Source organism: Thunnus albacares, chromosome 20 (genome assembly GCF_914725855.1).
Source record: "Thunnus albacares chromosome 20, fThuAlb1.1, whole genome shotgun sequence".
Classification (NCBI taxonomy): Eukaryota; Metazoa; Chordata; class Actinopteri; order Scombriformes; family Scombridae; genus Thunnus; species Thunnus albacares.
In genome coordinates this window covers 6,741,017-6,756,304 of record NC_058125.1, presented here as the reverse complement: position 1 = coordinate 6,756,304, position 15,288 = coordinate 6,741,017, and the positions used below count along the sequence as shown (strand labels likewise).

Here is a 15,288-nt window from a genome sequence, read left to right as displayed (position 1 = left end):
CCTTGGCAGTCTTTTTTAATGTATTTAATATTGAACACTTTGGGGCTTCATAAATATGTACTATAGGTGATGTGATATAAAGTGACAAATTAGGTTATACAAGGCATAAATAAACAGGCTCATCCAATCAGTGTGGTAGTAGGAAGGAAGTCAAGTCAATTTTATTTGTATAGTCCAATATCACAAATCAAATTTGCCTCAGGGGACTTTACTGTCTGTACAGCAATATAATATCTTCTGTCCTTAGAACCTCGATTCGAATAAGGAAAAACTCCCTAAAAAAAACCCTTAAATGGGGGGAAAAATGGAAGAAACCTCAGGAAACAGAGGAGGGACTCCTCTCCCAGGACGGACAGATGTGCAATGGATGTTGTGTGTACAGAATAGAACACAAAGTACAGAATGCAGCATTGAACAGGATAACAAAATTATAATTGATTTAAGATATATATGAAGAATGTGATAAATAGGACGCCAAGCAGCTTCCATGTGCCACCAGAACAGAACAGGATCTGAGTGACACGACCTCCATCACCATGGAGACCTGGCAGGAGGACAGACTACACATACACACAGGGGAGACTCATTCACATACACGGGAGAAGAGACAAGAAAAGACAATATTCACAGAGGAGAGAGAGAGTAGGATAAAGACATCATTCAGAGTGAGAGACATGAGGTGAGGCTGAACTCCTGCAGGATGGGGAACCAGATCCAGAGGAGCTCTATCAGAACATCAGTGCAGGATGGCTGTGTGTACTCCTGTTGTTCGTGTCTCATTGGTTTTGACAATGCATCACTCTCACAGCATGGATGTTTTTAATAGTCTCTTCATCAAACGTATTTGCATCCTGTTTGTTGTGTTCTCCGCCTCCGGACCGCAAATAAATTTCCCTGCAGAACTGCTTTCGCAGCTTTCTTGCAGTTTTTTGTGACTTTGATGGTTAACTTACAGACTACACACTGGATCACATTACAATCTATTTTGTGCACTGATTGTGTAACAGACAGAAGGGACATGGGTCCGTCTCATCTATGGCTCATGGCATTTTCCCAGTTGTCTTCTGATGTAATGTTTAAGTGGAGGCGGTGATGACGCTCAAACACTGGTTATGACCAAAAAGGGGTGTAGGTTGTCTGTTCGATTCCCTTTTGAGAAAAGTAGGCAGGTAGAGGTGAGTGAATCACATCACATCACATCCATGAAGAAGCATCTTCAGAAGGTTTACTTCATACAGAGCTGCCTAGTTGTTACTGGTTGCACTGGTCAGCTCTGGAAGTTTCTAAATCAGTAGATAGTTGGAAAAAAAGATGCTCAGCAAGTCTTCCCAAGAAGAAACCAGCAAACAATAGTGCATGTACAGTACAGTACAATATACTGTACATCCCAGCAAGTGAGTCACGTGCAGTGGACAGATCATCCTTCGCTCATGGTTATGTAAAATGCTTTATGGATAATGTATCATCACAGCATAGACATAAAAAAAGAAAAATGTTTTCTTGCTTTAATATATAGAGCTTTATTGGGCATAAGGAGTGAGTCATGTAGTGTTTTCACATAATCTGGTCGCTACATTATGGTGCTCAGCTCTGGCTCAGAGTAGACTTTCTCTTAAACACTCACTGGCCACTTTATTAGGTACACCTATTCAACTGCTTGTTAATGCAAATATCTAATCAGCCGATCAGGGGGCAGCAACGCAATGTATTTAGGCATGTAGACATGGTCAAGACGATCTGCTGAAGTTCAAACCAGGCATCAGAGTGGGGAAGAAAGGTGATTTAAATGACTTAAAATGTGGCATGGTTGTTGGTGCCAGACGGGCTGGTTTGAGTATTTCAGAAACTGCTGATGTGCTGGGATTTTCACACACAACCATCTCTAGGGTTTACAGAGAATGGTCTGAAAAAGAGAAAATATCCGGTGAGCGGAAATTCTCTGGGTGAAAATGCCTTGTTGATGGCAAATGTCAGAGGGGCATGGCCAGACTGGTTTGAGCTGATAGAAAGGCAACAGTAACAGAAGAGCATCTGTGAATACACAACATATCAAACCTTGAAGCAGATGGGCTATAGCAGCAAAAGACCGGGCGCCACTCCTGTCGACTAAGAACAGGAAACTGAGGCTATATTTGACACGGGCTCACCAAAATTGGACAATAGAAGTTTGGAAAAACGTTGTCTGATTTCTGCTGCGACATTGAGATGGTAGGGTCAGAATTTAGCGTAAACAACATGAAATCGTGGATCCATCCTGCCTTGTATCAATGGTTCAGGCTGGTGGTGGTGGTGGTGTAATGGTGTGGGAGATATTTTCTTGGCACACTTTGGGCCCCATAGTACCAACTGAGCATCATTTAAATGCCACAGCCTACCTGAGTATTATTGCTGACCATGTCCATCCCTTTATGACCCCATCTTTTAATGGCTACAAATGTCAAATAATCAAAAACTGGTTTCTTAAACATGACAATGAGTACACTCACTGTACTCAAATGGCCTCAACAGTCACCAGACCTGAACCCAATAGAGCACCTTTGGGATGTGGTGGAACAGGAGATTCGCTTCACGGATGTGCAGCCGACAAATCTGCAGCAACTGCGTGATGCTATCATGTCAATATGGACCAAAATCTCTGAGGAATGTTTTCCAGCACCTTGTTGAATCTATGCTATGAAGAATTAAGGCAGTTCTGAAAGCAAAAGGGGCTCCAACCCGGAACCAGCAGGGTGTACCTATTAAAGTGGCTGGTGAGTGTACATTTTTGTTCCTCATTCAAATATAATGTCTTTGTCTGTAGTTTATTTTGGTAATATTGTTCATAAATGAGAGACAGTGCTGGCCAGTAGGGAATTCAGGTGAAAACATAATTGAAACAGCATAAATGGCTGTAATAACATGACATTCACACTGCTGACTGGTCAGACCCGGATGATTAGTTTTAGCTGAACTGACAGCTGCTCTTCAAAGATTTGTACATTTTGTAAGTGTAAAAAACAATATTAGCATATTTGGTTATGCAGTAGTCTTTTGTCTAAGTACATTACCAAGTCATCACATAATCAAACGGCAAAAATTATGCTCTCACTGCTTGGACCAAGCTGCAATCTCCTCAGTATGCTGATGTGGAACTTTTTAAAATTAATGAAAAATGTCAGTCAGGATTTGTGGGAGTTATTACATGATTGACAGGTGTATAAGACCATCATGTTTGTTTTTGTTCATTTGTCACACCTCATTTCCTCATCAAACTCTGTCCAAGTATTTGACACTTTCCCACTGTCTTCAAAAAATGCATGCCATGCTTAACTTCAGTATTCAATTAAATTTAGGTGTACCCCAATTTCACACTACCTGACATATTACCTGTAGCTATTTCTGCCTTTAAAGCAGCACCTAATCCAAAAAGCTCAATTTAAAACATGCACCTTCTGGCAACGCTGTGATAACACATGCTAGCATACCCTAGACTGCCAGAAATCACATATTTTCTAACATGCCCATTGAACTTCTGTGCCATTCCCAAAGGCAACAGTTGGATTAGTATTGGGCACTGGAGTGGTCCAGCCTTGAATTTGAAAGTGTCTGGAGAAAATGTGCTGCTTTGTCATACAGATTCAAAATCTACACCAGTGCCAATACCCAGCAGAACATTTAAAAAGAAAAAAATACACCCTAAAATACAATTTACATTATTACACTACTACACTGTACCCAGTCCAATTGTTAAATTGGACCCAGTCTCTCATTAAGATGAACAGTAAAATGACAAACTGAAGTAGCAGAGACACAGCTATGGTGATGCGCACATTAATTCCCTACATTGGAATAAAATTGATTTGGATGGGGTCCAGAGTGAGTCATTCTCAGTATGTTTCTGACAAAATGCATCATCAAAAATGCCACCAGTGTCAATCATTATTTGAGTAATTCTCTCATTCAATCTTAAGGAGACATTTTGTTGATAGTAACAATCATACAAACGCACTGGTTACGTGTAATTTTAAATCCGTTTTAGGGTGGATTTTCCCTTTAAACGCACGGAAACAACCATGCCTTCCTCCTGTGCGCTCCAAACATCACTGTACGAGAGAGAGGGAGCAGGGAGAGAGAGAGCTGTTTACATTGTGAACCACATCTCAGATTTAGAGCCATATCCTGCTCCACCACCGGCACAACAGCTGTCTCGCTTCCTAGCCTGTTTTTGTCCGGGAATTCGTTACCAATTTACGCTTTACGCACAGCGACAGTCATGATTCTGACGCACAGGTGAACTTCGTTCTCCTTAGCGCGCCTCGACAAGTGCTCAACAAGGAAAAGTGTTAGGAGAGTGCAAGAAAACCTATCTCTATTTCACATTTACGTCCTCATTCTTCTGTCTTTTATGCTCGGAGCCGAACTGGTTATCAGAGCCATGTCCAGGAAGAAGGCAGTGAAAGGCAAAGGCACCTCCAAGAGCCCCAAGGCGTCGCCGAGCGGCGGCAGAGACAGCGGGAGGACGGGGAAAGGTCTAGCCGCCGCTGCCGCCCCGTCCTCCGGACTGGTTTATCCCAGCAGACCGTCCATCAGCAACAGCGGAGAGTTTTATGACATCGCCTTCAAGGTGAGCTGGCAGCTCAGACTTTACAGCTTTCTACTACTACTAAAAACAAGTGAGAGATTCTACGAGCATGCGTTCAATTAAGCAATCAATCGGAAAATTATCGCAAGTGAGGTTTACTGCAGCCAAGTGAAAAACCTAAAACACGAAGTATTAGTTTTTAGTTTTATAAGTTGAAATTCCACTTGCTTGCAGTGTCCTTTCCGTATTTATATCTAACAAAAGAGAGATATTGTGTGTGGTATGGCAGCTGAATTCAAGAAAATGACTGAAGCAAGATGATTTTGCATTGGAAGCAGCAGGTCGCATGTCCTTGTTTTTTCTTAAAATTAAGATGTGATAGGTTTGATATTTTCTGTCCACTTTTGAAGACACTAGTGAACGTATTCGGGGACATGTGATAGGGATGTATATGGAAACCCATTTCTGCAAGCAAATGGAAAATGTTAGGCTGGATAAAAATAGAAATTTTGACATCATTTTCACGTAACACTATCCCACAATGCTGACTTAGTAAGTTAAAATATGACTTAGTATCTTGAATTGGTACGTAAAATGTTTGATTTGATATCTTATCATTTTGTATAGTAATTAAAACATTTGGCTTTGAAAGTCAGATTTTGTGTTGCAATTTCATAATTTTGATGTAGTAAATTAAAATTTGACTTAATATCTTATAATTTTGACTAAAAGTAAAATTCTCTTGAACTACTGAATAAAATATCCAGCATCATAAGTCAAATTTTGAGTTAGAGTCTAATAATTATGACTTACTGTGAGTATTATTTTTTTTTAAATCATTATTATGCATAACTTTTCATCTTTTTTTTGTTTTGTTTTTTGCTGGCAGTAATGGGCTTCCATACATGTGCCTGTGCGATATAGCTGTAGAATATACTATGTGAATAAGTGGTGCTCTGTGGGGCAGGCTTGCAGGAAAAGTTCATTTCACCTTTATTTCCCCCAAGAAGGCACATTCGCATGATGCATGAGGAAGATTGTCCGCATAGGTTAGTTTGTTCCCAGTGCATGTAATTTGATTCAGTTTAACCATAAATCTTCCCTCACTTGGTATCTCTCTCTATGAAACACTAAAAACGCTGAAACTATGTTGGCCAACAGGAATATAAAGTGGTGTGCAGCACAGCAATAGTGCAGCGCAATAGCATAGGAGAGATGATGGGGCATCAAATCACAGCAGCACAGGAGGAGGCTTTTTGTACAATAGTGTACACCAGCCAAATTCCTTTTTACTTGAATATTATTTTTTCAGAATCTTTGAGTGATGTTTATGAAAAAAATACATGAGTAAAAATAATCCTACGATTGCTGAATGCCATGGATGAATGCATCTCTACCTACACATGAAATTAACCAAATAATCAACAGATCGATCCATAATGAAAATAATTGGTTGCAGCGCTACAGTCTATATAGCATTGACACATAGAACCAAATAGAAAATTATGATATGTAGATAATAAAGACTAATGATGATCAGCACTGAGCATATGCAAATCTAAATTCTCTTCATATGTGTGGCAGCTGGTATTAATTTTGCAGCCTGATTAACAACTGTTTCTATGACAGCGCTGCCAAAATCCATGCTCCCTGCTCAACTTTCATTTTCTATAATGCGCACAGTTGTTGCATTTCATCTCAAATGTCACTTCTGCTCACAACAAATCAAACACAATGGGAACAGAATATATTGCAGCTGATAGAACATAAAATATTAAATTAGAAAAACATGAACGCATGCATGCAAAATAGATCAAATGATAGAAAAGTGAACAGAGTTTTGTGTTTCCTGGTGAGAAAGAAAGAAAGAAACTCTCATTTCTCTTTGTCGCACTGGTCTGCACAATGTGCTCCCTCCCACTGGAATGAGTAGAGAACTGCTGTGTTTGGGGATTTTGGAGTGTGTGTTTATATATGTGTGAGTTTGTGACAGTGTTGCATAGACTAAACTCCTGTGTATTTGTAGATAAGTTTTCACCTGAGCTGTTCCCCTCCCTACCTCCAACACTTTCTGTGCGTCTCTGTCTCAGGTGATGCTGGTGGGGGATTCAGGTGTGGGGAAGACTTGTCTGCTGGTTCGCTTCAAAGATGGAGCTTTTCTAGCTGGGAGCTTCATCTCCACTGTGGGAATCGACTTCAGGGTGAGTGCACACACACACACACACACACACACACACTTGGGAGAAAAGTGTACTGAATTTCAGTATGAAATGAAGGTGCTTGGATGTTCTCATCATTGCCGCTTGAGTCAACTTTACACTTAGTCTTTTAAAGTTCAACACCCCCAAATGACCCTTTAGCCTAAGCCCTGCAGTTCTGTTGCTACACCAGTCAATCGTTCTCTTTTCACACAGCAAATGCAGTTTACAGTTATAATGGTGGCAGAGTTACCATCCAAAATTCATAATAGTCTTTTTTAAAACATGTTTTTGATTTTAGACAGAGATGGGCAAAAGCAGTTTCTCATTTGTAGCTGACAACCATCGATTTTGTTGCCTGAAATGACACTAGTTAACGCCCTCTCTGACTGACTTTTTAGTTTCAAAATCCTGTAAAGGGGTCTTAAATATAGTACTACTTGATGGCTTCAGCCATGCAAAAAGACTGAGGTGCATGTTCAAATGATAAAGCTTTCTCACAAATTCTATAGACATGGAAATAAAGGAGCAGTGTCGTTCTTGTATTGCCATGAAGAGCTAGTTAGTCCTAGTATTCTAAGTATGATCTTATATTTTTCCTTTCACTTTAACATAACCCTGTTTGGTTGCTTATAGCGTACGTACTTCAACAAGTTCAAGAGCTTATACATGTTCTATGTATTTAATTTTGTATAACAGTATGGTTGCACTTATAGGATGGGAAGTGTGTTTTGTGAATGTAATGCTATATTGGATAATGAGTTTGGCAGGAGTTGCTGGAGTGTAGACTTCCCCAAAATCAATAAAGAGCAGGATAGCCGCTAATGTTAGCATAAACTCTGCTATAGTGTAGCATCCAGGACTGCATGGTGGGGAAGTACCAGCAGTGGATGTACTATTATGAACAGGGCCTTTTTGTCTAACAGAGCCTGTAACCCAACAAAATGTAGTAGGCTAAGCTAATGAATTGTGCCTTGGCTTTGGATGTATAATCAATTGAAGGTATAAGCTAGCTAACCAGGCATGCTAACATTTGCAGCTAACATTAAAGATGAATTGAAACGGTTTGATGCACTCCTTACACTTTTGCTCTTATGCTTTTGGTTTTGGACAGGCTAAATAAAAAGACACAAGCCTCCTAAGTCACTAAGTAACTACAGCACTACTACAACACCATGTACACCATTTTTGCATGTGGACAAATTTTAGTTATCTTAGTTACAGCAAACATTGCCATCAATTTCTGCCATGTGACTTCAGTTAATAGTGCCAAGGCCAGTCCTATGTATCATATCAAAGCACTAAAGAAGCAAGGGAGGAAAAATACACATTTGTAAGTCTAGCTTTGTGTGAACATAGTGCTTGACGTTCTTCAAAGAAAACATGTGTAGCTGTAACAACCAAGCTTTAAAACTTGATGTGCTGGCTCTCTTCCCTCGTCTCTTTGCTATATGAGTCGGTGACTTGCAGGGTGTTTAAACCCTGTCTGCTTTGCCCAATGGGACATAACACGTGAAGTGAATTAAGCTAAATTATAAAAGGTAATTTAAAGTGAGGGTATTTATTGACAGGCTAATTCTTTTTTTACTGCTAATGGCTAACCCATTTTCTGCCTATTGTGCCCTTGGGGAAATTGCAGACGAGGGTTACAGTGCCAATAAAAAATAAAAAAAAAATGCCACACTTAAAGTGCCTCAGCCAAGGACTAGAAGCAGTGACCTGTTTCAGTCTTTTACTGTCTTGTTGCTCCCTCAAGCAAGATCCCTATAACTACAGAATCTGACACAGCTGTTTGGAAAACCTTCCCTTAGGAGGCATTCTCAAGCCTGTTTCACTGATGCTGTCATCCTGGGCGACTTACAGTAGAACAAGTGTAACAGTAAGCCCTAGGATATTAAAACCAGTAATAGGAAGGAGTGCAAGAAAAACACACTGTTGATACAACCCAGCAGGGGTTGTCTTTGGATGTGTGTCAGTTGACAGCTCTAGCAGAAATGGTGTGGCATGTTAACAGGACCACACTGCATATTAAGCATGTAACATATTTGGTGTTCTGCCATGTAATCAGAAGTGTTTTGGTTGGTATTTTACCTGATCCTACATATGAGAGGCCAGTTTTTTTTAAGTAACACATCAGCCAACAGAGAAAGTAAAAGTACAATCAGCAGTATGTGCCAAACAAGGGAGCAACTTTGAAACAAACACTGCTTTCCTGCGGCAATGACTGGAAAATAGGACAGTGGTGGAGAATATAGCAAGTGTGTTTTGGACTAAAGGAAACATAACAGTCTTTTCACAAGAAGTACTACAGGCAGTAGAGAGGTAAAAATAGAAAAAAGGGTCTGCATTCATGGAAGAAAGTCTATGCAGCAGGAACAATTGGTCATTACCACTTTGATAAACAAAGAGAATAGAAAGCATTCCCATCCCAAAAAATATCCATAGCTGCCGGATCAAAAAACTTCATTGTTTGCCTCACAAAACATGACAAAGTTCTCTGTGAAATCAAAAGGTTGCCTTATTAAATTTATTTGGAGCTCTGTGTCTGCCCTCATTGTCATTTTTATACCTTGAAACTGCCTTCCCTGGTTCTGATGATTATTATGTTGAATCATTTATTTCAAGGGCACACCATTCAAAACACATAAATTTAGATTGTCTTTGTCTTTTTCTCTTGAGGTTATTATTATTTACTTTTGCAGACTAACCCAGAACACTCTCATCAGCACACACATTCACACATTCGTACTTCTACTCTTGTACGAAGATATAACATGGTAATTAGTGAGCTTTAGAGGAACTGGAAGGCAGATTTGGTAACTTTAGCTTCTAGTCTTTATGCTATGCTAACCTAAGCTAATGATCTCCGGGCTCTAGCTTCATATTTATTATAGAGACATGAGACAGTATCGATCTTCTCATTTAACTCTGGACAAGAAAGCGAATAAGTATTTCCCGAAGAGTCTAATTATTCTTTTAATCCGAAGACTGAACGTTGACACTTCAAACTGCCCTTTTGAAAAAGTGAGGACTTATGAGCACATAAGACGTAGGCTATTATCAGACGTATATGAGCACACACGCATACACACATGTGCTCAACTTCTACTGGTCTTTAATGCGCTCGCTCAAATCTCACTTCTCTTTAGTCTCAAGCTTTTTTGATGTCTAGAAACACTTTGTAACAGATCAGTTTAAAGGGTTTTATTATTAGCAACATGAATAGCTATGGAGACAGAAAAAAACACATTCTTTATAGTCTTTCAAAATTGGTCCGCTTCATCTGCTTACTCGTGAAATGATAAGAACATTGCATGAAAATAACTTGCGTGTGCTTCAGCAGACACTTTGTTGTTTGTAGTGATAATCATTTTTGAAGAACTGCATTTATCTCAAAAATGAGAAAATTAAGCTCGTAACAACCACCGCTGATATTTTGTTTAGTGTACGTGACCAGAGGTGTTTCTTAAAACTGGATACTCTTTTTGAACAGAGGCTAGATTAGTGGACAAGTTGAGAAACATGCACACAACTACAACTCACCAAACAGAGGATGTAGCTTCTAGCAGTTTGTGCTAAAACGTTAGCACTGAGCCTCAAAGCTAGTTATCTAGCAGAGACAAATGGATGATTTTGGAGTCTTGGTTCTCCAAACTTTGCAGGTGTATGACTAGAGGGCAAATATCCCAAAAGCTCAGTAAATTTCTTTGATTCACACTGTTCACTGGCATATTTAAAGAGATGTAATTAATTTGGCAGCAGATTTGCAGCTTTGGCGACACAGTGAAGTGGAGGTTATCTTGACTTAATTGAGATGAGAAAGTTATCTTTAGTTAAAGTGTAGATATATAAAGTTAACGTCTACAAATAAGTTTTTTTTAGCAAAGTTGTTGCTTAATGCTATTAGGCAGAACACTTTTTAATCAGTATGTAAAAACTGTTATTTGTTTGTAGGCACTGTGAGAAACTCTTATTAAATCCATGAAGAGGTCTAAAGCTATAAAGTTCTGACATTATGAAGTCATATCAGTAGGGAAACAACAAGCTTGTTAGCTTTTCACACATCAGCCAATTTAGCCAGTTGTCAGCTCTGCAACAGATAACAACAGATACGAGGACAGGAGCGTTGACAGAGATGTGCTATAATGTGCTGCTTTTTAGCTAAAAGTTGATATATTCTGGCTTTGAGTGCAGCACGGAGCGTTAAAAAGCAGCAGTTTTCAGCACCGTCAGGAATGTGCAGCAATGTGACCTTTTTTGCATTTTAGATAATGAGGAAAAGGAGTCAGCACCCCCCGTGGAAAAACCTAACTTCTCCCTGCTTTTCTCCATCTATTTATATTTCGCCTGACAGAATGAAATGATGAGTCAGAAATCGAGCGTCAATCTCTGCTCTTGGTCTCTGCTCTTTTCTGCTTTCCCTGAGAGAAGTTTGTTAGAAATGCTGTTGAGATTTATCTGTTTCCAGGGCGGAGGAATAGCAGGGTGTATTTCTCTTTCTAATCCTCATATTGTCCATGATGTGTGTGTGTGTGTGTGTGTGTGTGTGAGCGCATTCAGTTGCGTGCGCTACCTCTCATTTCCATAGCATGGCTTTGCTCTTCCTTTCTCCACCTATTCACTCTGCTTGAAACGATGCAGCACAGCACCAGACCAGTTAATCATTAGACAAACTGCTACACAGCTCGCACTGACGCAGATGGTTTAGTGTGTGTGTGTGGCATGACAGGAGCACTAATCTGCCAGAGCATGACAGGAGGATAATGCTGACCACCCTCACTGCCCTTTAGAGCTAATTGCCATGTGACATGGTTTTGTGTATGTGTTTGTTTGTGTGTGTGTGTGTGTGACCAGTAGCACCTAACTCTCTCAGGAGGAACAGCTGTGGGAAACAGCTGGCTTGAGTCACATATAACAACATCTTCACAGAGAATTTAAAAACATTTTAAGGATCTCGTTAGCTGCTTATGGAATATATTCTTTATTTACTGAAGTTTTTATCATTTATTTTTGAAATTCCTGCAATAAAATGGCTAAGAAGGCACTATACTATAGTGTGCATGCATAACTCGTACTCATTAGCATGAGCGGCAGAAGCCCAAGTTGAATGTGCAGTATGTTTATATAAACACCAGTACATTTACACACGCTATACATTTTTACACTGTGTAAAAATATGACTGTATGAAAATCATGAATAATTGAACCCATAGCTGAATACAGTATTTAATCTGTCTGCAGTAGCTAATATTGTCATTCTGATATTCCATATTTTACAATTACAATTATTTTGGTTTATTCTGTACACTTTGACATTTCTCCATTAAACTTATTTTCAGGGAGTTTTTCCTTATCTGAATGGAGAGTCTAATGATAAGGTATTGTATGTGAAACCCCTTGAGGCAAATTTGTGATAAAATTAACTTTGATTTGACTTGAACTCTTTTACTTTGTAAGCAATTGGGTCAGATTTGATTGATTGATTAATGATTACTATCAAGTGGGTTTTATTTTACATCTTATGTTACATAGGTGCTGAAGTCAGTGGTTGGTAGGATTGAGAAGAAAGACTGTCGTGTGTGTTTTTTAACCCCCAGAGCGCCACCAAGGGTGTTTTTTTTTCCGTGGCAGCTTTGGGTTGCGCCTGACACAGATAAGACCCACAGTGAGGTTAAACCCATGGGAAGACGTTCTGGGGTAAGCTGAAAGTTAAATTAAGCTCAGTTAATCAAGACTGGTGGTGAATCTATGTCCGTTGGGAATAGGGAGGTTCTGTTATGCTTATGGCTTCAGAGACCAAGGCACCGATTTATAGTGTACGCATGGTGAAATATTTTCTGAGTTTTCACTTATTAAGTCTCAAATTACTACTACTGAAGTACGCACTCTATGTATTCTGTTTTTACTTTATTTTATCTTATATTTATTATTATTATCATTTTTTTCATGTGAAGCACTTAGTAAATGTAATTTCTTTTGTTGTAAAGCACTTTGAGCTGCATTTTTTGTATGAAAGGTGCTATACAAATAAAGTCATCATCATTATTATGTGGAGGGAAATAGCTGGATTGCTTTACAAAACACACAAAGTTGCTTTTCTTCAGAGCAAATGGGCCTAAAGCTCTCTGAACTCAAAGAGAAAACTCATCTTTGCATCAAGATGCAGTATGAACCCTTCCTGCAAGTGACTGGCTGGTCATGGATTTTGCATTGGGCTCATCAAACTGCAAACATGGCAACTGCCCTAGAAATGTCACATTTGTCTTACACTACTCACTGAAATGGTTTCTGGAAAAGTCTGTGACAAGCATGTGAGCCTCTACTCTGCATTTTACTCTGTGAACCACCGGGGTAAGATTTGTGCCATAAAGACTTTATGACACAAAACTGGAGGATAGTGCTGTTCCTCTGGAGCAAACAGAGCGTACATTCTGAGGAGTTGGCGAGGGTGGAGGGAATGAGAGGGTGATTAGAGAAACTGCTTTTTTACATGTGTGTCCTGTTCAATAAAGAGGAACAATTCTGACCCACTGAGTTTAACTTTGTAATTTATTCATTCATTGGATTCAAGAGGCGAACATTTGATTGGCTGTTGCTGTCATCTTCCAAGCTATTCCTAATAGTACCTTGATGAGTCTGACTGCAGGGCTCAGTAGGTTGTCAGTGGATGTACTGAAGACTAAAATGCATTGAACATCAGGCTTGTGAGACTTGCACTGGCTTTGTAAGCTAGAAAGCAAAACACAGAAGTTTTAGAATTGGCAGTAAAAACTACTTGTCCTTTTGCCCCAAACACATCAAGACTTACTACAGTATATAGCTCATGTGTTTGTGTGCTTGTACGTCCCAGCATGAGCGTGCATCTGCATTTTGATGCCTTGTATGTAGGATTACACACGTTTACAGGCACATGTATGGGCTGCGTTTGTATTCTCATCGACAGACTGTAATCAGTCTGAAGTGGACTGATGGTGATTGCAGTCCCTCTGTGGCTCTTCAGGCTCCCAGACGTCGTCCATCGATCCTTTTTTGTTGCTGTGAATCTTAATTCCCCCGGCAACGACTGTAGCTATGTTCAGACTGCAGGCAAATCTCATGATAAAGAAGAAAGAAAAAAAAAAAAAACGATTATGTGCTTGACTGTCCGCTTTGTAATTTACCACTGACCAAACTGGCCAACGTTAGTTGTCATAGTAACGATGCACAGGTACACCAAAGGCAATTTTCTGTCCACAGTATGAAAAGAGTGAAAGGTAGCTTACATTATGCATGGATTGCCACAGAAACACACAAATAGATTCACTCTCATATTCCCATACTCACACTTAGTCATAATTAAATGCACACATTAAGACACAGTGGAAGTGCACTTCTGTCATCAGGTCCATATTGTTTATATGTAAGTGTAAAGTGAATCATCAGTGTTTTTAGGCCTTTACTGTACATCTCTGTATTATGTAAGTGTATCTGTGGCACCCTGTACAGCTGTCTGTGACCTGATTTTAACCATTATCCACTCACACAGCACTTCTGACATATTACTTTGTCAGTTTACATAACACTGTGTAGTCTCTCTTATCAGTGCTGTGAGGGAGCTGTGGGTTAGACAGCACAGGCTCATGGAAACTGTGTCGTCCATAGCGTTATTTAAATAAACATTTAAGCATTAGCATACAGATTTATCTGTGGTTCTACATCTCGGTCGAGGACATGTGGACTGAGGCAGCCAGGAATAGAACCACCAACCCTGCGATTATTGAACGAAATGGACAAATGATAGAGCTGAACAATTTTGGGAAAATATCTTTTTTTTTTTTAATTTAACCAACATTCTGATTGTGACTGAAACAGTGATTATTTATTATGAATTAAAGTACAGGCTTGTATTTGTGATCTATATAGCACTAAACAATATATGACTGTACTAAACATTATCATAAACTAATCGTTACATTAATACATCACAAAATAATGCAGTTGATTGTTGTCGAGGTTCTCCCAGGGTTCTTTTTGTTTTTTGAAAAAGTCAGTCAGAAAAGTTATCTTCTAAGTAAACTTGCATTGTTGTCTACAAAGAAAATTGCCAATTTAATACACATGTGTTAAGATTCAAAAGTGGGGTTAAATTTGTTGAAAATGACTGCATAATGGGCCAGTTATGATTATAATGACAAACTGGTGGTAAGTCAGGTCTCGACACTCTGTTGGTCTTTTATGAACAGCAGAAAGATGACGTCACTCTGTATCATTTTTTTACATTTAAAAAAATACAGAGTGGTGTTTCTTCTTCCGCAAAACCATCAGCTAAGCATAATTCACAGACACCAGCGTGCAGAGAACATATTAACAAGACACCAACCAAGATTTCTGTTTCTATTTCTGTTTCACCAACTCACAGAATTAATGGCAATTAGCTGCTGCCGGTGACAGTTGTCATTACAACCAGTGAAAACAACAGTTTTAAACAATCAGTTGCTCCAGCTTGTTAAGGCACTGTTATAATTATGTAAGTTGCATCACACCCCTTGC

General features: G+C 39.3%; 1 protein-coding gene across 5 annotated transcripts in view; it reads left to right on the top strand.

Moving 5' to 3' along the window:
* Nucleotides 1–3,118: 3,118 nt before the first annotated feature.
* The window catches only part of LOC122971581 (ras-related protein Rab-26), a 95,262-nt gene continuing 83,092 nt past the window's right edge, over nucleotides 3,119–15,288 (top strand). Inside the window, exons 1-2 of one of the 5 annotated variants that reach the window (XM_044338294.1) lie at nucleotides 3,119–4,603; nucleotides 6,652–6,762. In XM_044338294.1, the coding sequence (XP_044194229.1) occupies nucleotides 4,385–4,603; nucleotides 6,652–6,762 (330 nt within the window). In that variant the 5' untranslated portion in view covers nucleotides 3,119–4,384. Of the gene's footprint in view, nucleotides 4,604–4,643; nucleotides 4,710–4,729; nucleotides 4,903–6,651; nucleotides 6,763–15,288 lie in introns of those variants that run through there. The other 4 variants (XM_044338293.1, XM_044338295.1, XM_044338296.1 and 1 more) reach the window with 4 other exon arrangements.